At 37.7% G+C, this 24,844-nt stretch overlaps 1 protein-coding gene across 3 annotated transcripts in view; it reads left to right on the top strand.

Moving 5' to 3' along the window:
• Positions 1-24,844, top strand: part of UNC13C (unc-13 homolog C) — an 860,874-nt gene that overhangs the window by 707,659 nt on the left and 128,371 nt on the right. For all 3 annotated transcript variants that reach the window (XM_055537914.1, XM_055537913.1, XM_055537912.1), the window contains one exon: positions 17,113-17,239. In XM_055537914.1, the coding sequence (XP_055393889.1) occupies positions 17,113-17,239 (127 nt within the window). The remainder of the gene's footprint in view (positions 1-17,112; positions 17,240-24,844) is intronic.

The raw sequence follows: 24,844 nt of genomic DNA, 5'->3' as shown, positions 1-24,844 counted from the left end.
TTGTTATTCTGTTTAGGAGCCTAAAAGTTTTCCCTTTATTTTGGTCTTGTAACAGTTTTCACAGATGTGCCTATTTACTAGTACTTAGATGTGAATATCTTTTCACTACTAGAGAATGAATAGATAAAGAGGATTCTGTGTGTGTGTGTCTCCTGCACTGCAGGCAGATTCTTTCCAGACTGAGAGGGAAGCCCCTCATATTGATATGCATGGAGCCTTTTATTTTCATGCAGAAATTTGGGTCTTTTAAGACACAGTAGTGGCTTTTCCCCATGGGGAGCTTTTTTTTTTTCTTTTATGAAGGTTGTTTTAAGTAAAATTTACTCAGGTACATTATCATCTCATTTTTGAAAAACTTTATTTTATATTGGACTATAGCTGATTAACAATGTTGTGATACTCTCATGTGTACAGGAAAGGGACTCAGCCATACACATACATGTAGCCATTCTCCCCCAGACTCCCCTCCCGTACAGGCTGCCGTATAACATTGAACCAAGTTCCATGTGCTATACAGTAGGACCTTGTTGGTTAACCATTTTAAACATAGCAGTGTGTACATGTTGATGCCAAACGCCCTAACTATCCCTCCCTCACATCCTCCCCACACATTAACCATAAATTCATTTCTAAGTCTGTGAATCTCTTTCTGTTTTGTAAATAAATTCATTTGTATCATTTCTTTTTAGATTCCACATTTAAGCAATGCCATACAATATTTCTCCTTCTTCTGATTTACTTCACTTAGTATGATAATCTATAAGTCCATCCATGTTGCTGAAAATGGCATTATTTCATTATTTTTAATGGCTGAATAATGTTCTATTATACACACACCCACACACACACACATACACACACACACACACACACACACACACACACACACACAGAATCCTCTCTATCTATTCCTCTGTTGATCTGTTGATGGCATTTAGGTTGCTTCCCTGTCTTGGCTGTTGTGTACAGTGCTGCAGTGAACACTGAGGTACATGTATCCTTTCACACCCCCATGGGAAGCTTTACACCAGCAAACTTTTAGATCACATCCAGTGGTGAACATGTCCTCGTCCAGTCTGATTGATGACCCACTGTTCTGAGCATGTCTGAGAAGAAAATGAAGGAATAGACATGGCCAAAGAACTGGATACAACCTTTACATTCTTTTGTCTGTCTGTTTATCCATTTATGGTTCTAAGCAGACAAGGTAATGTGGGAATCAAACATTTATCTTATCTGCTGTCTTATCTGTTCTTAAAAAGTTTATCTAAGCAGAGAAGAGGTAAGAGAGACGGTTGTATGTTAGAAAGACACAGAACCAAAATTAGACCTTATGCTGAACTGTGGTGTTGGAAATCTTCTCTTGAGTCCCTTGGACTGCAAGGAGATCAAGCCAGTCAATCCTAAAGGAAATCAGTCCTGAATATTCATTGGAAGGACTGAGGCTAAAGCTGATGCTCCAATACTTTGGCCACCTGATGCGAAGAACTGAACTGAAAAAAAAAAATGCAAAGAACTGGAAAAGACCCTGATGCTGGGAAAGATTGCAGGCAGAAGGACAAGGGGGCAACAGAGGATGACATGGTTAGATGGCATCACCAACTCAATGGACAGAGTTTGAGCTAGCTCCAGGAGTTGGTGATGGACGGGGAAGCCTGGCATGCTGCAGTCTATGGGTCGCAAAGAGATGGACACAGCTGAGTGACTGAACTGAGCTGTACTGCTTCTACCACAGCCATCACTGTGACCACCAAGTCCAAGCTGCTAGGTCTGCCCATTGCTTATTCTACTTCAGTGGCTCCTCTATACGCTCCTGTTTCCACGTTTGGTCTCCTATAATATGTTCTCCAGATAACAACCAAAGTGATAATTTACAAATGTAAAATGAGACCAAAAACCTGCAGTGTTATTCCATATCTCTTAGAAGGAGAGGTCCTTATAACAGGCTCCAATCCTCTGTGACCCAGCCCTGGCTTCTCGCACCATTCTCCATCCCTCTACTTCAGCCACACTGGCTTCTTTGCATCTCAGCACACTCTTTAGCTTGAGGACCACTTACTTGATGTGTTTACCACCTGAAATGCTTTTCCAGGAGATGGCAGCATGGTTTGCTCTCTGACTTCATTCAGCTGTACTTTCATGTTGCCTCATTAAAAATCTTCCCTTAGCACCCTACTGGGGAAAAAAAAAAAAATGTATGTTCAGTTCATATACTCCCTTATTCTGCATTTTATTTTTCCAGAACACTTACCTACTACTTCACATTGTATTGAGTGGTTTTTATTGTCTGCCTCTCCTCACTATATTATAAATTCCAAAATTGCAGGAATGCTCTGTTTTTTTCTTTGCTGTACTCTCAGTATGTAGTGTCTGGTTCATAGTAGATAATAAGTAGATGTTGCATAAATGAATGAAATCCAAATTTTGGTCTCAAGTACTAACTTCCATAGAAATACTCTGTACTACTTCTGTTCCTAAGACTGTGGGTAAAAGTACAATGTAAGTGAAGCCTGTTTTTGGTTTATTTTTTATACTCTTGCTCCATGACTTGCCAATGCCAATAGCTTCTTTGGGTACCTGTATTTTACCATTATGTTTCAGCCTGTTGGCCATCTTTCTTTTTAAAAATACTTTCCCATCACATCTCATTCTTTCCTTATAACTATCCATCTCTAGTTTCCCAGCATAAGATTATATGCTGCTGACTTCATAGAGCTTCCTGAATTTCCAAGGCTCAGGCAAATCATGCAATATTCTTCCAGGCCGTACATAAAATGGTATGCTCTTCTTTATGGGTGTTTGGGAAGAGTAGCTCCACACTCCAGCTTGCCTTCAAAGATGCAGGAGTCTGTGTCATAGAAGAAGATTATAGAGGAAATGTTGGTGTTGTACTCTTGAACTTTGGCAAAGAAACGTTTGAAATTAAAACGGTAATTGAACGCAGAGCTTATCTGTGAACAGATTTCTTTTCCAGAAATAGAGTAATTTCCAATTGTAGATGATACTAAAAGAAGTTCGAGACGCTTTGGTTTCACTGGAGAGAGCATCTTACTTGAAACCCTCCAGTTTAGATTTATGGGTTGTAAGAGCTACACCAGAATTTAAGAGGATATATCAGAGAGTGTGACTGTGAAGTATGTCTGACATTACACCATTCCTAGTTTCATTTACCCAGGGAACCCATTTCATTTTGGGGTTCTGCTGAGATCCTGGTGCTAAGTGTGAGGAGGACTACCAGCTGCACGTGTAAACACACTTCCGGCATCGGTGTCAGTGCTCATGGAGGAGGGCGATATTTTATTAATTTTCCTTGGCTTTTTTAAAAGCTTGCTATCTTCTTACTTACCCTACAAAAATTAATCATACTTGTTCCTTCCTTGTCATTGATTCTTCAGAAAGTTTGCTATAGTAATTTATTATAGCTACTCTTTTCTCTTGTTTGCTGATTTCCTTCTCTGGAAGCTTCACAGTGGTCCCAATTCCTTTTTTTTTTTTTTTTTTTTTTTTTTTTTTTTGCTAGTGTGTTATTATTATCTTTATTCATTTATTTTTTAAGTTTTCTTTTATTATTCCAAGTTTTATGCTTTGTTAATATGACAGCTTACTTCGGCAGCCAGAATTTACACATCTCCAAAGATATGCTGATATTACAAAATCTTTATAGAGCTGCTCTAAAATGGAAAATTATAATTCTTATTTTCTCTTTCTCTTTTTACTTCTAGTTACATGGTTTAGAATTCTCAGTGTATGAAAAAGAGTTCATGATCTCCATCTGTATACCATTAATATGCATCTGTGCTTATCTTTGATAGATGTTTATATGTGTGCATTGTTTGTAAAAGTCTGATACATATTTATATTTAAAGAGTTTCTGGGTGATAAGGTCTAAGCTTTGTGAGCACACAGTATTGCACAAAACATCTTAGGCACTGAGACCTTAATGCTGGCGTTTTATTTGCTATTCCTCCCAAACCTTCTATATCATACCTCTTAGAGACAGAGCAGCCTGCCAAACACTTAGAGGGGTGTTTAAGATAGCCCTACAGAATTGAACTACCAACTATGGGACAACACAGAGTGTTTATGCAGTAAAATGTCATCACAAACTAAGAACCAGAAAATGACACTGTGAAGATTGATGGTGGCAAATTTGCATTTGGCATGAGAATGGATTGTCTGCCACACCTATAAATAGATAAATAATTGTACATTTCTGGATTATATATAAAATCCCATGCATCCACTAACTTTCAAGGAAAATCTATTCTTTTAAGTAGTAAACTCTAGTAAAAGCAATTATAAATAGTCTTCAAAATTGCCAAGCTTTTTCCTTGTACAATTTTAATGAAGCACTTTTATTCTGGTGGTAAAATATTCATCTCATTGAAAGTCAAATAATACGTTTTTTATATAATTATTACACTGCAGTTCAGAAAACTAATTAAACGTTTTATTTTGCAAATATAATAAGTGTATTAAATATTTGTTGCCACAAGTAAAAATGTTGGAGGACTGATCAGTCCTTCAGCATTCTTAATTTTGGCAACAAATTTTTTGTTCACATCATAAGAGATAAAGGCAGTTTTGCAACTGTGGTCTACCACTAAGCAGAAGATGCTTTGGGAAAATTAAAGATAATTTGAAGTATACCTTTGAATTTTACATTATAATATCTTATAACAATGTCTGGTATGGGGTCATTATGATGCAACTGTTCAGTTTAGTCGCTCAGTCCTGTCTGACTCTTTGTGACCCCAAAACTGCAGCACGCCAGGACTCCCTGTCCATCACCAACCCAAGGAGTTTAAACAAACTCATGTCCATTAAGTCAGTGATGCCATCCAACCATCTCATCTTCTTCATCCCCTTCTTCTCCTTCCCTCAATCTTTCCCAGCATCAGGGTCTTTTCAAATGAGTCAGCTCTTCACATCAGGTGGCCAAAGTATTGGAGTTTCAACATCAACATCAGTCCTTCCAATGAACACCCAGGACTGATCTCCTTTAGAATGGACTGGTTGGATCTCCTTGCAGTCCAAGGGACTCGCAAGAGTCTTCTCTAACACCACAGTTCAAAAGTATCAATTCTTTAGCACTCAGCTTTCTTTATAGTCCAACTCTCACATCCACACATGACTACTGGAAAAACCATAGACTTGACTAGATGGACCTTTGTTGACAAAATAATGTCTCTGCTTTTTAATATGCTGTCTAGGTTGGTCATAACTTTCCATCCAAGGAGTAAGCCTCTTTTAATTTCATAGCCGCAATCACCATCTACAGTGATTTTGGAGCCGAAAAAAAATAAAGTCAGCCACTGTTTCCACTGTTTCCCTATCTATTTGCCATGAAGTGATGGGACCGGATGCCATGATCTTCGTTTCCTGAATGTTGAGCTTTAAGCCAACTTTTTCACTCTCCTCTTTTACTTTCCTCAAGAGGCTCTTTAGTTATTCTTTGCTTTCTGCCATTAGGGTGGTGTCATCTGCATATCTGAGTTTATTGATATTTCTCCCTGCAGTGTTGATTCCAGCCTGTGCTTCTTCCAGCCTAGAGTTTCTCATGATGTACTCTGCATATAAGGTAAATAAGCAGGGTGACAATATACAGCCTTGATGTACTCCTTTTCCTATTTAGAACCAGTCTGTTGTTCCATGTCCAGTTCTAACTGTTGCTTCCTGACCTGCACACAGATTTCTCAAGAGGCAGGTCAGGTGGTCTGGTATTCCCATCTCTTGAAGAATTTTCCACCATTTATTGTGATCCACACAGTCAAAGGCTTTGGCATAGTCAATAAAGCAGAAATAGATGTTTTTCTGGAACTCTCTTGCTTTTTCCATGATCCAGCGGACGTTGGCAATTTGTTTTGTTTTGTTTTGTTTTAATTTAATTTTATTTTATTTTTTAACTTTACAATATTGTACTGGTTTTGCCATATATCAACATGCATCCACCACGGGTGTACACGTGTTCCCCATCCTGAACCCCCCTCCCTCCTTCCTCCCCGTACCATCCCTCTGGGTCATCCCAGTGCACCAGCCCCGAGCATCCTGTATCATGCATCAAACCTGGACTGGCGACTCATTTCATATATGATATTTTAGACGTTTCAATGCCATTCTCCCAAATCATCCCACCCTCTCCCTCTCCCAGAGTCTAAAAGACTGTTCTATACATCAGTGTCTCTTTTGCTGTCTCGTACACAGGGTTATTGTTACCATCTTTCTAAATTCCATATATGTGTGTTAGTATACTGTATTGGTGTTTTTCTTTCTGGCTTACTTCACTCTGTATAATAGGCTCCAGTTTCATCCACCTCATTAGAACTGATTCAAATGTATTCTTTTTAATGGCTGAGTAATACTCCATTGTGTATATGTACCACTGCTTTCTTATCCATTCATCTGCTGATGGACATCTAGGTTGCTTCCATGTCCTGGCTATTATAAACAGTGCTGTGATGAACAATGGGGTTCACGTGTCTCTTTCAATTCTGGTTTCCTCAGTGTGTATGCCCAGCAGTGGGATTGCTAGGTCATAAGGCAGTTCTATTTCCAGTTTTTTAAGGCAATTGATCTCTGGTTCCTCTGCCTTTTCCAAAACCAGCTTGAACATTTGGAAGTTCATGGTTCAGGTACTGCTAAAGCCTAGCTTGGAGAATTTTGAGCATTACCTTGCTAGCATGTGAGATGAGTGCAATTGTGCAGTAGTTTGAGCATTCTTTGGCATTGTCTTTCTTTGGATTGGAATGAAAACTGACCTTTTCTAGTCCAGTAGCCACTGCTGAGTTTTCCAAATTTGCTGGCATGTTGAATTCAGTGCTTTCACAGCATCATCTTTTAGGATTTGAAATAGCTTAACTGGAATTCCATCACATCACTAGCTTTGTTCATAGTCTTGCTTCCTAAGACCCACTTGACTTCACATTCCAGGTTATCTGGCTCTAGTTGAATGATCACACCATTTTGATTATCTAGGTTGTGAAGATCTTTTTTGTACAGTTCTTCTGTGTATTCTTGCCACCTCTTCTTAATATCTTCTGTTTCTGTTAGGTCCGTACCATTTCTTTCCTTTATTGAGCCCATCTTTGCATGAAATGTTTCCTTGGTATCTCTAATTTTCTTGAAAAGATCTCTAGTCTTTCCCATAATATTGTTTTCCTCTATTTCTTTGCACTGATTGCTGAGGAAGGCTTTCTTATCTCTCCTTGCTGTTCTCTGAAACTCCGCATACAAATGGGTATATCTTTCCTTTTCTCCTTTGCTTTTTGCTTCTCTTCTTTTCACAGCTATTTGTAAGGCCTCCTCAGACAGCCATTTTGCTTTTTTGTATTTCCTTTTCTCGGGGATGGTCTTGATCCCTGTCTCCTGTACAATGTCATGAACCTCCATCCATACTTCATCAGGCACTCTGCCTATCAGATCTAGTCCCTTAAATATAATGTCTCACTTCCACTCTATATCCATAAGGGATTTGATCTAGGTCATACCTGAATGGTCTAGTGGTTTTCCCCACTGTCTTCAATTTAAGTCTGAACTTGGCAATAAGGAGTTCATGATCTGAGCCACAGTCAGCTCCCGGTCTTGTTTTTGCCAACTGTATAGAGCTTCTCCATCTTTGGCTACAAAGAATACAATCCATCTGATTTCAGTGTTGGCCATCGGGTGATGTCCTTGTGTAGAGTCTTCTCTTGTGTTGTTGGAAGAGGGTGTTTGCTAGGACCAGTGCATTCTCTTGGGAAAACTCTATTAGCCTTTGCCCTGCTTCATTCTGTACTCCAAGGCCATATTTGCCTGTTACTCCAGGTGTTTCTTGACTTCCTACTTTTGCATTCCAGTCCCCTATAATGAAAAGGACATCTTTTTGGGGTGTTAGTTCTAAAAGGTCTTGTAGGTCCCACAGAACCATTCAACTTCAGCTTCTTCAGCATTACTGGTCGGGGCATAGACTTGGATTATCATGATATTGAATGGTTTGCCTTGGAAACAAATAGATGTAACTGTAGTTTATTTGAAATATTTCCTTATACTATATCATTACACATTATGGGAGGAATATATGAAGACATGAGAAAAACAGGCATACAGATTTTGGAAAATAACAGCTCACTTTTTATAGAATCATCCAAGTGGTAATAACTACTGAGAATATAGCTGAGAGCCTACAGTATGAAACAAGGGTGATAGGAAAATAAATGGTAATGTTAGTCAGCTGCAAAATACATGTATTTTTATTTCTATGATTATTCCTCTCTCAGAGCCTATATACTGTTTTCTTAAAATGAACTTAAGAGTCTGATTAACTGATCCCTGTGTTATGGTGGATCAGTTCACAGTGGGGTCTGCCGGAAGTTCTTAGGCTGATACAGTGACATAGAGCAAAGGGATGGCGTGACTGTGTGTGTGTGTGTGTGTATGTGTGTATGCATTTGTATATGAAACAAACTGAAAAGCAGAATAGTTTGAGGGTTAATTAATAGGCACATCTTAACCTTTGAAAAGCCTTTGCGTGATGCAACAGAACGTAGCTTCACATAGCCTAACTCCATAACAAACAATTTAACACAATGACAGCTTATTTATTTCTTGCTTGTACAAGTCAAAGAAGGTGTTTGATTGCACAGCTGTCTTCTGATTAGTGGTTGAAGGATCCAGACTTCTACCCTTTAGCAGCTCTACATTCCCCAAGAACCTCAGAATCCTTGGCAGGATCTTCTGCATCTGGCCAGCAAATGAGGGAAAAGAGAGCAAAGCAGATTTCACAGGAGGTGTTTTAAGACAAGACTGAATATGCATCTATTACTTTGACCCACAAGTCAGTCATAGGCCAATCTATTGCAGGGAAGATTGGGAAACTCAGTCTATTTGTGTGCCTTGGAGGAAAAGGACTTAGTTCTATAACCAACTAATAGTTAAACCACAAACCCTGAGATTCATGATGATCATCACCATTAGTCACTGCTGAAAAAAGTTTAAATTCTATTTAAAATTTTCTACTTAAGGATAAGCATCACATGTAGACCTTATTTATACAGGTGTGTACCATTTCCATTATCAATTGCATTTTTCTTAAGCGCAAATTCACCTCACCAACTAATTCAGTAAACTGAAAACCTCTTGCTAGATAAGCTGCAGTGCATAATCCGTGTAAAGATGTCAATTACTCTTATGTTGAATTGGCAGAATGTGAAAACAGATGGTACTGGTCTTCTGTGTCTGTCCACAGAGCAGTAAATACTAGTTGATGGTGCATGAAAGAGATGCAGCTTAAGAGGATAGAAACTAACTCCTATGAGTATGAAAGCAATTCTGTAAAGAGAAAACTATTAGCAATTCTTCTAAGTAAAACTCTGATAGTTTGAGTTATCATATAACATACAGTCTTAGGAACTAGAATGGATGATCTCCAGACTAGAGCAAAACCAGATTTCACCTTTTTAAAAGATAAAAGATAATTGGTCGCTTTTCTATCTTCTTTCCTGTGTCCATTCTCTATAAGAGAGACACGGCAGGTGGGGGGCAAAAGGGACAGGGTGATGGCTAAGGTGTGGCTACAAAAAGTTAGACAAGCAGAAGTGTTCCTTTCCTGAAACTGTGGCAACAGCAAGGATGAGGGGTATGTGGGAGGGTAGAGAGCTTGCAGAGTCCAGGACAAGGGGTTTGAGGAGGGCTGTAAGTTCTGAACAGAGTGCCCAAGTAGGGAAAAAGGCAAAATTGCTGCAGTTATGGAGAAACGAAGTGTAAATAGGTTATGCAAATAAACTGAAGGTCTTGTCTGGAAAACTGACTAGGACACTGCCCATAGCTGGCATTTACCTGCTTACCAAAGCACACCTTATCTTTGACCTTTTAAAATTTCTGTTGAGCCATTTATTTTTCTTTTAGCAGTTACATTCCTTCTATCCAAACTTAGTTTATATGCATTCTTTTTTTCATTGAGATATAGCTGATTTACAATATTATGTTAGTCTCAGGTATACCACATAGTGATTCAGAATCTTTATAGATTTTTTATATATATATATATTCCATTTATAGTTTTTATAAAATATTGGCTATATTCCCTGTGCTGTACAATATATCATTAAAGTCTATTTATTTATACATAGAAGTCTGTACCTCTGAAACCCCTCCTCCTATCTTGCTCCTCTCCACCTCCCTCTCCCTACTGGTAACAGCTAGTTTGCTCTTCTGTGTTTATTGCTTCTCTGTTGCAATCATTTGTTATATTCTTTAGATTCTACCTGTAAGAAATAACATATGGTATTTGTCTTTCTCCATCAGACTTATTTTCTAAGCATAATAACCTTCCAGGTCCATCCATGTTCTTGCAGACCTTTTATTCTTTATATGGCTGAGTAGTATTCAATATCCTACTGTATTCAACACATACACCACATCTTCTTTATCCATTCATCTGTTGATGGGCACTTAGGTGACTTGCTTATCTTGACAAGTATAAATAATGCTGCTGTGAACACTGGGATTCATGTATCTGTTCAAAATACTGTTTTCATTTTCTTTGGATGTATACGCAGGAGTGGAATTGCTGGGTCATATGGTAGTTCTATTTTAGTTTTTTTGAGGAAACACCATTCTATTTCCTGAGCAGTTGCATCAATTTACATTCTCTCAAACCATATACTAAGTTTCCTTTATCTCCACATCCTTGACAACATTTGTTATTTGTGGTCTTTTTTCATAGCCATTTTGACAGGTGTGAGGTGACATCTTATTGTGGATTTGATTTGCATTTATCTTATGATTAATGATGTTGAGCATCTTTTCGTGTGCCTATTTCTATCTCTGTCTTCTTTGGGAAAATGTCTATTCGTGTCTTAATTGAGTTGTTTGGGCTTTTTTTTTTTTTTTTTGATGTTAAGTTGTATGAACTGTTTGTGTATTTTGGATATTACCCATTATCAGTAATACCATTTGCAAGTATTTTCTCCCACTCAGTAGCTGTCTTTTCATTTTGTCGATGATATCCTTTGCTGTGCAAAAGCTTTGAAATTGAATTAGGACTCATTTCTAAATTTTTGCTTTTGTTTCCTTTGGTTTAAGAGAATGATACATAAAAATTATTACTATGATTTATCTTATAAAATGTTCTACTTATATTTTCTTTTTGTTTTTTTTTCTTTTTTTAAAATTTTATTTTATTTTTAAACTTTACATAACTGTATTAGTTTTGCCAAATATCAAAATGAATCTGCCACAGGTATACATGTAGTTTTGTGGTTTCCAGTCTCTTACATTTAGTCTTTAATCCATTTTGAGTTTATTTTTATATATGGTGTGGGAAATGTTATAATTTCATCCTTTTACATGTAGCTATCCAGTTTTCCCTTTACTGATTATTGTGGATATAGATGATTTTACTACTTTTGCCTTTTAACCTTCTTACTAGCTTTGTTGGAGAAGGGAATGACAGCCCACTCCAGTGTTCTTGCCTGGGAAATCTCATAGACAGAGGAGTCCGGCAGGCTACAGTCCACAGGGTCGCAAAGAGTCAGACACGACTTAGCAACTGAGCATGCACTAGCTTTGAATGGTTGATTTACTGTATACTTGGCCTTCCCCTGTGGCTCAGCTGGTAAAGAATCTGCCTGCAATGTGGGAGACCTGGGTTCAATCCCTGGGTTGGGAAGATACCCTGGAGAAGGGAAAGGCTACCCACTCTAGTATTCTGGCCTGGAGAATTCCATGGACTGTGTAGTCGATGGGGTCACAAAGAGTCAGACACGACTGAGTGACTTTCACTCACTCACTCACTGCCTTTATCAAGGAGCTCTTTCTTTTTTGTAATCTTTCATATTTCTCATTGTGGCCTTTTCTTTTTCACTTATAGAAGTCACTTTAACATTTCTTCTAAAGCTGGTTTGGTGGTACTGAACTATTTTAGCTTGTCTCTAAAACTTTTGATTTCTTCTTCAAATCTCAGTGATAGATTATCCTTGGTTGTATGCTTTTCTCTTTCATTACTCTAGTTTCAACTGAAAATCAGCTCATTGCCTTATGGGAGTTCCCTAATTTCTTTTCCCTTGCAACTGTTAATATTTTCTCTTATATTCATTTTTTGCTGTTTGAATTACAGTGTGTCTTGGGGTGGTCCTCTTTGGGTAGATCCTGTTTGGGACTCTGTGCTTTCTGCACTTGGGGGTCTTTTTCCTTTTCCAGGTTAGGGAAGTTTTCAGCTGTTATATGATATCATCACACATATTCTCTGCTCCAATCTCTCTTCCTCTTCTGGGCCCTCTGTTACCTGAGTGTTAGTACATTTGATTTTATTCCAAAGATTTATTAAACCTCCCTCATTTTTTTATTCTTTTTTTTTTTTTTCTGTTGAGCTTCAGTGATTTCCACTGTTCTGTCTTCCAGCTCACTGATCTGTTTCTATCATTTAATCTACTATTGATTCCTTCCAGTGTATTTTTCATTTAGTTTGTGTATTCTTCATCTCTGTTAAACAGTTTTAACTTCTCACTCTGTTTTTCCATTTTTTCTCCTGAGTTCTTTGATCATCTTTACAATTATTACTTGAGCTCTTTTGCAGGTAGATTGCCTATCTCCACTTAGTTCTCTTTCTGGGGTTTTATCATGTTCCTTTGTTTTAACCCATGTTTCTCTGGCACCTCATTTTGTTGATTTGCTGTTTTTATTTCTCTGTATCTAGGAGGTTATGTTTCCTGACCTTGGAGAAATGGCCTTTTGTAGGAGACATCCCGTCCATCAGCCCACTCCCCACTGGTCACCAGAGCTGCCTGCTCTAGGGTACCCTGTATGGGCTGTGTATGTGGATCCTTCTGTTGGGGAGGGTAGACTACTGGGGCAGGCTGGCAGACATGACTGGCTCCAGGTCCAGCTGTTTGCCAGGCCCAGCCTTGTGCTGAGGCTGCCAGCTGCTGATTGTTGGGCTGGGTCATGGGGTGGCTGTTTTTCAGAATGCATAGGGTCCCCGCTACTGAGCTGTCTCACTGGTAGGTGGAGTTGGGGTCCAGGATATCCTGGATTGTCCACACCATACATAGGTGAAACAAGGTCTTGGGGCTAGTGCTGACTGACTGGTGGGCAGAGCAGTCTAGTTGCAAGGTTCAGCAGTCCCAGAATTGGTGTCAGACTGCTGATGGTTGGGCCTGCTCCTGACACAGCTGGCTGTGGGGTCCTGAGTGTCCTAAAGCTTGTCTGAGCTCTCTAGTGAGTGGGGCTGGTGGGGAGAATGGCTGAAGAGCCCAAGATTTCTCAGAACTGGTATTTACCTGTTGCTGGGGTGAGGGGCCAACTGGTCCTGGGCTGGTGCTGGACTGCTGGTGGGTTGGTTTGACCCTGCCATGATGGGCTGCAGGACTCAAGTTGACCTTGGGCTGGTGTCTGCTCACTGGTGGGTGGGGTGAGGCTCTGATTCTAAGGTTAGAGCAGGCTTGCTGATAGGGGGTTGGGGGAGGCAGGGCACCCAGGATTCTGGGGCTGGTGCCTGCGCATTGGTATGTGAAGCTGTATCTCAGTGTCTCTAGCTGCAGGGCCCTGGAGGCCCCAGCATGCTGGTGTGTGGGGCCAGGTCCTCGGCCCTTTGGTGGGCAGATCAATGTTCAGGGGTGACTCTAGGCTCAGGGACTCTTAAGGAAGCCTGTCTGATGATGGGTGGGGCTGTAGTTGGCACTGGTGAGTGCCAGGAGACATCCCAGCATTGGTGCCCTTAGGCTAGTGGGTGGGGTGGGGCTGGGTTCCCCAGGCTAGCAAGCTAAAGGGAGGATTCAACAATATTGGTTGCTAGCACTAATGTCCACATGGTACAAGGAGGTCCCCAAAGTGACTTTAGCCAGTGTCTCTGTCCCCAGAGTGAGCTCCAGTTGCCCCCCAGCTTCTACAGGAGACCCTCTAAGATCAGCTGGCAGGTCTTACCCAGGCTCCTTTCAAATCTCAATTTCTTTCCTGAGTCTGTAAGTGTGTAAAATTTTGTGTGTGCCCTTTACGAGTGGAGTCTATTTCTCATGAACCTCTGGGTCTTCCGAAAGTTAGCCCACTGGTCTTCAAAGCCAAATGTTCAGGGGCTCATCCTGGCACAGGATCTCTGGGCTGGGAGCCTGATGTGGGGCTCAGACCCCTCATTCCTTGGAGAGAACCTCTGCAATTGTAATTATTGTTTGTGCATGGTCCACCCAGGGGCATGAGGCTCGACTGGACCTTGATTCTGCCCTCCTACCTCCTGCTTGTGTTCCTTCTTTTTATCTTCAGTTGTAAAAGGTCACTTATGATAGATTTGGGTGTTTTTCATAAATAATTATTCTGTAAGTAGTTGTGATTTTGTTGTGCTGGTGAGAGTTCAGCTCAGGGTATTCCTCCTTTGTCATATTGGGAACTCTCTCATCTACATATGTTCTTAATATTTAAAGCATTAAACAATAAAGTTATATATGAACTTTTTTGAATATATATTCAAAATGAACATAATTTGAATATGTATTTTATTAAAAATGTAATTTAAAATAAACTCTATAAAAATTAAAAATTTAAATTGTTTTTCTGTTTTGGGGGATGTAATTCAAATATAGTTCTCAGAAAAGTATTTCCTTCTAAAATATACAAACATATGTATTAAAATGAGGTCAAATGCAAGTTATTAGTTCATATAAATTTTTACATAAATCACTTGAATAAAGCTAAAATTTAATGAGTTAAATCTCATAAATCTAAATTTCAGACATAAAAATATTGACAATTCTAGAATTCAAAAACCATCTCGTTGGCAGAAAACCAATATCAGGCTTCCTATATGTATATGGAAAACTACATATATACAAACTTTGCAAGTAATATGAATCATTGATTATTCAAAATATCCCCTAGCTAGTAGTAGATTTGCTTTGCATACTGCGTTGATTCATGAGCACCTTCAAATGCATGAATTGGACCCAAAGAAAATGGGTGCTTAATGATACTTTCATATGCCGTAATCTACTGCATATATGCCATCCAGAGAAAGAACATGGTGGGTTGATTAGTTTATCCTTTCTCTTACACAGATGCTTCCATAGCTTAAATTCCTTCCCATATTCCAAATCTGTAACTATTTCTGTTGTCAACAATGGCAATCGGCAAACCTTGGTAGCATTTGGACACCGTCACCTACGGTTTCTAGACTAGAGAACAAAAGATATTCCAGTGTTCCTACGGGCTTTAGAGAGTATTAATCATAAGAGCAAGTGGTGTTAGTCACAAAGACAGATGTTTAGAGTTATGGCTTGTTCTGTGCTAGTGCCAAGTGTGGGATCCCCAGTGATAGAGGAGGCTACAAGCTATTTAATTTTTGAGTTTGCATTTGGGATAAGTAGAATCTGCTTTATGTGTAGGCTGTTAGGGCAAGAGTCTTCCCTTATCTGGGCTTCAGGGTAGTAGTGCATTAAATTCCGACCTATAAATTTATCAAATACATGTTTCCTCTTATGGTATGGAGGGATACTAGATGTCCAAAGGGAGAGGGATAGAGAGAGAACCAGCAGTGAAGGGGGAAAGGGTGGAATAAATTTGGAGGAAACAGCAAAACATCACCTAATTCATAATTTTGCCTAGGAGTTTGGTCTATAGGTTCTAATATATTACTCTTATTTCTGTGTATAACTGTATGTGTTCTCCCTCTCTGCATTTTTCTTGGTTTTGCAAATTGTCTTGAATTATTGTTTAAATAATTTGAGAATGTTAAGTTTGGGGTGGTGTTACCTCTTGCATTTATTATTGGGATTTAAGTCCCTCTAGAGTCAGGTTTTGAAAAGCAGGGATGCCCTCAGTTACTTTATAACAATCTATTTTCTTCCATAAGTGCTTTTAGCCTGAAATATTAATTAAAGCATGTTCCTATTATAAATCAAAGCCCTTAGCTTGAAGGAGATTCACAGAACCTCAATTAGAAATTCTCAGAGGACACTTTCAACCTGCATATAGTTAGGGATATTTTGGGTTTGGTTGTGTCTATACTTCAGAGAAGGCAATGGCACCCCACTCCAGTACTCTTGCCTGGAAAATCCCATGGACGGAGGAGCCTGGTAGGCTGTAGTCTATGCTAATGGTCGGACACGACTGAGCGACTTCACTTTCACTTTTCACTTTCATACATTGGAGAAGGAAATGGCAACCCACTCCAGTGTTCTTGCCTGGAGAATCCCAGGGACGGGGGAGCCTGGTGGGCTGCTGTCTATGGGGTCACACAGAGTCTGACACGACTGAAGTGACGTAGCAGCAGCAGCAGTGCCTATACTTAAAGACAGAATTGGCCAAAATTCATATTGAATAAAGATAAATGGGTCCAGTAACACTACTTTTGTCTCTACTTCCCAGTACTGTATGTCCAGATTGAAGTACGGTTTTAAGCTACAGTTTTGAGCAAGAGATTTTTAAAAGTTACATTTAGAAATTATTGCTATATGGGAAAATAATCTTTTAAAAGTGTTGATATATGTATATGAATAATTGATGCACTTTGCTGTATACCTGAAACCGACACAACATTGTAAACCAACTATACTCCAATAAGAATTCTAAAAAGAAAAGAAAATCCTGCTTCAAGAAATGTCAGAAGAGTCACAGAGTACAAAATAATTTTAGCTGAACTTAAAAGGTGAATAAAAAATCAGCTATCTTAGAAGTTAGATATATTTCTTCTCCTTAATTTTTTAAGTATTAAATATCCAGGCCAGAAATGTGATCTACTCATTCACATCTCCAGTATTAATTAGGAATTATGTCTCCTACTTTGGTTCATGTTTTATTCATACTTACAAGTTTTAATTCTTTCTGGCACTTTAGTATCAGGCTAAAAGTAGTCAAAATATGAAAGCTTGGAGATAAATAGAAAAATGTTGGTATGTTATCACTCTTTAACTCAGCACAATGCTCACCTTTTCCAGGAAAGCACATTAGAGCATTCACATTTCTACACAGGACCAAACAGATGATTTTTGCATTTTGTAAAATTTCAGGTCTGTCTTTAGCAATTCACTTTGCCTTAACCTCAGATATAATATTTTCTTCCTTTCTGAAATAGGAATAATAAAAGTAGACTGGAACACAGCATTGTTGGCAAACCACACGTTATTAAATGTTTGATTTTATCTATTACAGATCATGAAAAGCAGAGGTTATGCAAGAGCACTGATTATATGAATTTGCATTTCAAAGTGAAATGGTTTTATAATGAATATGTGCGGGAACTTCCTGCCTTCAAGGATGCCGTTCCTGAATACTCCTTGTAAGTAGTGATTTTTTTCACCCCCAAGTTTATTCTCAATTCATAGTCCTGTAAAATTACACCTGAATTATGCAGCCCTAAAATCTCTTCTCATAATCTTCATTTGAATGCAGACATTTCTGTTTTGAAATTAGTGTTAAATGATTTGCATATATTTAGGAAGCATATTTAATTGAATTGTAAATATGTCTTACTTGGATATTCAAGTCAAAGAGAAAGAAATACATAATGAATAACAGCTCACACGATGAAATGATTTCTTGTAAAAGTGCTTGAACTCGGATTTTGTTAGGAAAATGAAGGGGGCTTGTATATTGATCTATATAATCCAGATTTCTCTTTATTTCAAACCTAAACATGTCTTAAAAATTTATATTTCTAAAATAGAAGTCACTGTTAAACAGGTAACATTGTCATAAGCATGTTTCTATCAAATACAATTGTAATCACACAGTCAGATTTATAATACTGTGCATTTGATATTTGTCAGAATTCCATTTTATTCTGTTGAGAGGGGTCTGCCATATTCTAAGCACTATGCCAAGTATTGTAGGAAAGGGAGAAAAAAATAAAGACCTCACCTTGAAAGGAGCTTATACTCAAGGAGACATGGACAAGAACACAAATCATGATAAAACAAGGCAAATTGAAATAAGTACTAATTCAAGTAGTATAAGCAAAATGCAGTGCAGTCTCACAAAAGAGATATATTACCCCTATTTCAGTGACTCTACACAGTATTTATGAATAAGGTAACATTTAATATAGACTTTGAAAGGTTGGTCAGGTTATAACAAGAAAAGGAAAGAAAAGTTCTGAGGGTAATTATGGAAGAAGGAACACATGGGCTGTGGCCCATGGGAAATAGTTTAATTTCAGTGAAGAACACAATATTTTTACAAAATTAGTAGAAAGTAATGTAGGAAAGTGCTTTTGACTAGATTATATAAATACAGTGAAGCTTTTGCTACTTTCATTAGGCATTGTGGAGGTTGGAAGAGGCAAAGATTGGAAGGGGTAGAGAAGAGATTTAGAAGGTAGTGAGTAATGTAATGATAAGATTAGAACACCCATTTATATAACTTTTCTCATAGAAGTTTATAAGCTAGAATGAGATACCAGGAGAAGTAAAAAGTTTACACATAATAGTGTGACTGTAGTAAAAGTGTAAAGGATGAAGATGTGTGGGAGATAAATTTCAAAGATAGAATTTACAGACTTTGTCAGCAAAATACACTTGAGGATTGAAGACTTAAACATGCAGTACAAGTGTCTAAGTGTTGATGACATCATTGGCTGGGAATAGGGAAATAAAAAGGGGAGCTGTTTGCCAGAGACTTCTGCTTCTGGCTCTGTCTGAACTAACTATAATCAGACTACCATGCTCACTGAAGACCAACTATAAAAGCTGAATAAATTAAACAGCATCAGAGAGCAATCAAGGCAAGTCACCAGGGAGTGAGTCACTAAGGTCCCTGAGAAAAGAAATGCATTGAGATGAACCCTGTGTCTGTTGCAGTTTCTCCCCAGTCCCCTCCAGCTACGTGCATTTACCAATTTGCCATACCAGTCATGGTGGTCAAACAGAGAACAGTAACCCAGAGTTTATAGTGATCTCCACCGGCTAGAGAAACAAACATCGGTGTTCAGGGCTATAAAGACTGCTTGGTCTTGTGGGACCAAGATCTTGGAATAAAGGGGACTACAGAGAAGTACAACATGTTGTATGCAGTTTCTTTTTGAGGTGTTCTCTGATTCCTAATCTGCCCTTGTGTGGAGAGTGAGGCAGAAATCGAGTAGAATGCAAGCACTAAGAGATTACAAAGCTATGTAGAGACTTTAACATTCTCACAATGTTGGGGAGACAAAAATTAGAAGGTAAGGCTTTCTAAGAAAGAAGAAGCACTATAAACATCCCAGTTTTTCAGGTGAGATCCCTGAAGGAGTCTGTTCTAAAAATAAGGGCAAACTGAGACCAGCCTAAAATCTAGCCTTTCCTGGATCTTGGTGATCTTCCTACATTCTATCTACAAGCAGAAACTTAGATCCACTCTGAAGGAAATGATAAATCAAAGGTTCCACAATTTTTCATAGACAATGCACAATATTTAAAAGGTTAAAGATTGCCAGACAATAGGACCAAATGACTAGAATCCAAGAGAAAAAGAGATATTAGCCTTATCAGACATAGTTTGATATGTCCTTCAAATTGTGGGAGGACTTCAACAGTAAAAAGGAACCTATAAGAAGAATAAATTGGACATCACAGAACTGAAAAAGGAAAAGTTAGGAATGTAATAGATGTACCTAATGGCAGAATATACATAGCAGAGGGCCTAAAATAACTGAGCCGTAGAAACAAAAAATACAAATATAGAAAAAAACAAAACAGGGATATATGGGGCAAATTATAAAAAGGTCTGGTGTACAATGAATTGGGTCCCAAAAAGAGAGAAGAGAGAAAAAATAAATAGTATTTGAGCAGTGTGTAAAAAGATACTAGATGTGGATTTTGCAAAACTGATGAAAAGTTTGAAACTAAAGTTCAAGAATTTCTATAAATCCTAAGAAGGATAAATGCAAGGAAAACCACCTGCAGGCACATCATAGAAAACTGCTTAAAATCAAAAAGAAGTAAAACTTAAGTGTACTGGGGTCGAGGAAGGGAAGACACTACCTTCAAAAGAGCTGCAGTAATACAATTGACTGATTATTCAACAGAAGTGACTGAAACCTGAATACGATGCAATGATATCTTTCAATTGCTGAAAGAGAGCAATTAGAATTCTGCAAGCGTCAAATATATCCTTCAAAAATAAAGGAAAATAAAAACATTTATACAGTATAACTGGGGATCTTCCCAACCCTGGAATAGAACCCAGGTCCTCTGTACTGTAGCCAGATTCTTTGCCAACTGAGCTGCAAGGGAGGCCCAGCTGAAAACCTAAGAGAACTCATTTCCAGGAGACTCTCATCAAAAATATACTCTAAGCCTTCAGACAGAGGAAAATGACTTAAGAATACAGTAATAAAGAATTAAAAGTATTAGAGAAGATGAACAAATTAGTACATTTAAAGCACGTTAGCAAGATTGCTGGGAGAAATATCAATAACCTCAGATATGCAGATGACACCACCCTTATGGCAGAAAGTGAAGAGGAACTAAAAAGCCTCTTGATGAAAGTGAAAGAGGAGAGTGAAAAAGTTGGCTTAAAGCTCAACATTCAGAAAATGAAGATCATGGCATCCGGTCCCATCACTTCATGGGAAATAGATGGAGAAAACAGTGGAAACAGTGTCAGACTTTATTTTTTGGGGCTCCAAAATCACTGCAGATGGTGACTGCAGCCACGAAATTAAAAGACGCTTACTCCTTGGAAGGAAAGTTATGTCCAACCTAGATAGCATATTCAAAAGCAGAGACATTACTTTGCCAACAAAGGTCCATCTAGTCAAGGCTATGGTTTTTCCTGTGGTCATGAATGGATGTGAGAGTTGGACTGTGAAGAAGGCTGAGTGCCGAAGAATTGATGCTTTTGAACTGTGGTGTTGGAGAAGACTCTTGAGAGTCCCTTGGACTGCAAGGAGATCCAACCAGTCCATTCTGAAGGAGATCAGCCCTGGGATTTCTTTGGAAGGAATGATGCTAAAGCTGAAACTCCAGTACTTTGGCCACCTCATGCGAAGAGTCGACTCATTGGAAAAGACTCTGCTGCTGGGAGGGATTGGGGGCAGGAGGAGAAGGGGAAGACAGAGGATGAGATGGCTGGATGGCATCACTGACTCGATGGACATGAGTCTGAGTGAACTCCAGGAGTTGGTGATAGACAGGGAGGCCTGGCGTGCTGTGATTCATGGGGTCGCAAAGAATTGGACTGAGCGACTGAACTGAACTGAACTGAGCAATATAAAAGTTTTAAAATCTGTAGAATAAAATCTGCATAGAATTAAAATAGAGGACAAAAATAGCCTGAAAATGTAGGAGAATGATAGACTGAGTTAATATAAGGTCCTCAAATTATTTGGAAGGTGTAAATACTCATTTTAAAAAGCTTTTACTATGTCTGGGTGTTTGTGTTATAATTTATAATGCAAGCTCTTAATGTATAATATAATACTAAGCATCAAATAAGATTATGGGGAAGGAGGAGCGAGTAAAATAAAACTACTTAAAAGGCAAAAAATGAGAAAGAAAGGAATGAAGGGCAAGTAGGAAACTGGGGGTAGGAATGAAATATGATAGATTTAAAATTTAATGTATCAGAAAATTAAGTGTAAACCTTAAGTGCAAGAAGATTGATATTCTAGCCAACAAGTATTGTTCTGTTAGATAAAATAGTAAAACCCAAAATATGTTTCTTATAATTTATTCACCTAAAACATGAGAGTCTAGAAATGTTAAAAGATGAAAAAATAATTGAAAGGAAAATTATGCAGCTATATTAATATTAAAAAAGTAGATTTTAAGATAAACACTTTGAGAGAAAATTTTCATGATAATTAAGGGAACAATTCAACAAAAAGATGTTTCATTTCTAGTGGAACGATATCATATGTTCTTGGATTGGAAGAATTAATACTGTTAAATGGCCATACTATCCAAAGCAATCTACAGATTTAATGTGATCTCCATCAAATTATCCCTGACATTTTTCACAGAACTAGAACAAATAATCCTAAAATTTATATCGCACCATGAAAGACCCCGAATTGCCAAAACAATTCTGAGGAAAAAGAACAAAACTGGAGGTATAACCCTCCCAGACTATAGACAATACTACAAATTTACAGCAATCAAAACAGCATGTTACTGGCACAAAATCAAATATGCGGATCAATGGAACAGAGTAGAGAGCCCAGAAATAAACCCACACAAACTACAATCAATTAATCTTCAACAAAGGTGGCAAAAATATACAAAATATAAAGACAGTCTCTTTAGCAAGTGATGTCGAGAAAGCTGGACAGCTACATGTATATCAATGAAGTTAGAACATACCCTCACACCATACTCAAATATGACACCATAAAACTCCTACAAGAGAAGACAGGCAAACATTCTCTGACATAAATCCTATCAGTGTTTTTTATTAGGTCAGTCTCCTAAGGCAATAGAATTGAAAACAGAAATAAACAAATGGTACCAAATTAAACAAGCTTCTGCACAGCAAAAGAAGCCACAAACAAAATGAAAAAACAACCTATGGAATGGGAGAGAATATTTGCAAACAGCATGACCAACAAAGGATTAAATTCCAAAATACAAAAACAGTTCACATGACTCAACAACAACAAAAGCAACCCAATCAAAAAATGGGCAGAACAAATAAGTAAATACCATTTTTCCATGTGTTCAAGCTTAAAAAAATTGGGCAGAAAACCAAGATAGTTCCCCAAAGAAGACATACAAATGGTCAATAGGCACATGGAAAGATGCTCAACAAAACTAATTAGAAAAATGCAAATCAAAACTACTGAGATATCACCTCACACAGGTCAGAATGGCCAACATCAAAAAGTATACGAATAACAAATGCTGAGAAGTTGGTGAGAAAAGGGATCCCTCCTACACTGTTGGTGGGAATGTATGTTGGCTCAGCCACTATGGAAAACAGTATGGGGGTTCCATAAAAAGCTAAAAATAGAGTTGCCCTATGATTCAGCAATCTCACTCCTAGGCATATATCTGGGAAAAAACTAACTTGAAAAGATACATGCAGCCTCAAATTCATAGCAACAATATTTACAATAGGCAAGTCATGGAAGCAACCTAAATATCCATTGACAGATGAGTGGATAAAGAAAATGTGGATCAAATATACAGTGGAATATTACTTATCCATAAAAAGAATGGAATATTTCCATTTGCAGCAACATGAATGGATCTAGAGGTTATCATACTAAGTCAGTCAGAGAAAAATACCATATGATATCACATTTATGAAATAAAAAATATGATACAAATGAACTGATTTACAAAACAAATACTCACTCATAGACACAGAAAGCAATCTTATGGTTCCCAAAGGGGTAACGTGGGCTAGGATAAATTAGGAGACTGGGGATTAACAGATACAAACTACTATATATAAAATAGATAAACAAGGCCCTACTGTTTAGCACAGGGACTATATTCAGTACCCCATACAAACCCAAGTGGAAAAGAATATCAAAAAGAATATATAATGTAATATATACAACTAACCCACTTTCTTGTACACCAAGAACTAACACAACATTGTACATCAACTGTACTTCAATGAAAATTTTTCAAAAATAAAGTTTAAAAAGATATATCATTTCTCAATTTGTATGTATTAAATGACATGTCAGCAAAATATATAAAGCAAAAATTGTCAGAAATAAAATGAAAAATAAAATCTACAATCCTATTTGGAGATTACAATTCTTTCAGAAACTGAAGAATCAGACAAAGTGTCACTAATAAAGACATTTCAAAAACGTGAATAAAACAGAGACATTTATCTACCCAGATACATCTTTATCTACTCACCCAGAGTTTCCACAAATTTTCATAGATATTATTTACACACACACATGCACACAGAATACCTATCTCTAATTTATAATTAACCAGCAGTGAGAAAAAAACACATTTTTAACAGATACACATGGTGCACTTACCAAAACAGACTATCTGCTAGACCCAAAAGCAAATATAATGAATTTTAAAAGCTTAGAAAATATACTGTATGTTCTTGGACCACAGATAGGAAATTAAGCAGATACTCTAGATCATTCATATGTCAAAAAATAAACCACAGTGTAAATTACACAGTATTTTTAACTAATGATAAAATATAGCATGTCAAAACTTGTGGATTACAGCTAAAACAGGAAATAGAAGAAAATTTATGGCTCTGATTCTATACAAAGAAAGGAAAAACTATAAAATCAGTGATGTAAGTTATCAGAATAAATATTTAAAATCAAGAGAAAATAGAAAAAGAAAATATCAACATGACCTGGGATAAAAATAAAGTAGAAAATTTTATGTGCTCAGTCCTGTCCGACTCTTTGCAGCCCCATGGACTGAATGAAGCCTGTCAGATTGCTCTGTCCATTGAATTTTCCAGGCAAGAATACTTGAGTGGGTTGCCATTTCTTACTCCAAGGGATCTTCCTAACCCAGGGATCAAACCTGCATCTCTCCTGTCTTCTGCTTTGGCAGGCAGATTCTTTACCACTGTGCCACCTGGAGTTAAAAAGCCAAGTGTGTTTTTGAGAAGATGAAAAAAATCCAAGAAACCTTAGCAAGGGCAGTGCAAAAAAAAAAAAAAAATATGTTACAAATTACCATTATCAGGAAAAGATACCACAAAAGATCCTACAAAGATAAAAAATTATTAAGAGAGCATTTATGGTAGGCCATTTAAAAGTTAGGCAAAATGTATACATTCCTTTAAAACTAAAACCAAGCTAGCATAACAAAAAATATAAAATCTGAATGGGTCTGTAAGTATTTTAAAATTTGAATCCTTAATTAAAGCTCATGTCACAATTAAAACTCCATGCCCAGATGGCTCCAAACTGAATTCTTCCAAATGTTTAAGAAAGAATATCACCAATGTAACACAAACTGTT

Source organism: Bubalus kerabau, chromosome 10, assembly GCF_029407905.1.
Source record: "Bubalus kerabau isolate K-KA32 ecotype Philippines breed swamp buffalo chromosome 10, PCC_UOA_SB_1v2, whole genome shotgun sequence".
NCBI classification, from domain to species: Eukaryota; Metazoa; Chordata; class Mammalia; order Artiodactyla; family Bovidae; genus Bubalus; species Bubalus kerabau.
The sequence above is the reverse complement of the archived record's forward strand: the minus strand, read 5'-3'. Positions and strand labels throughout refer to the sequence as shown.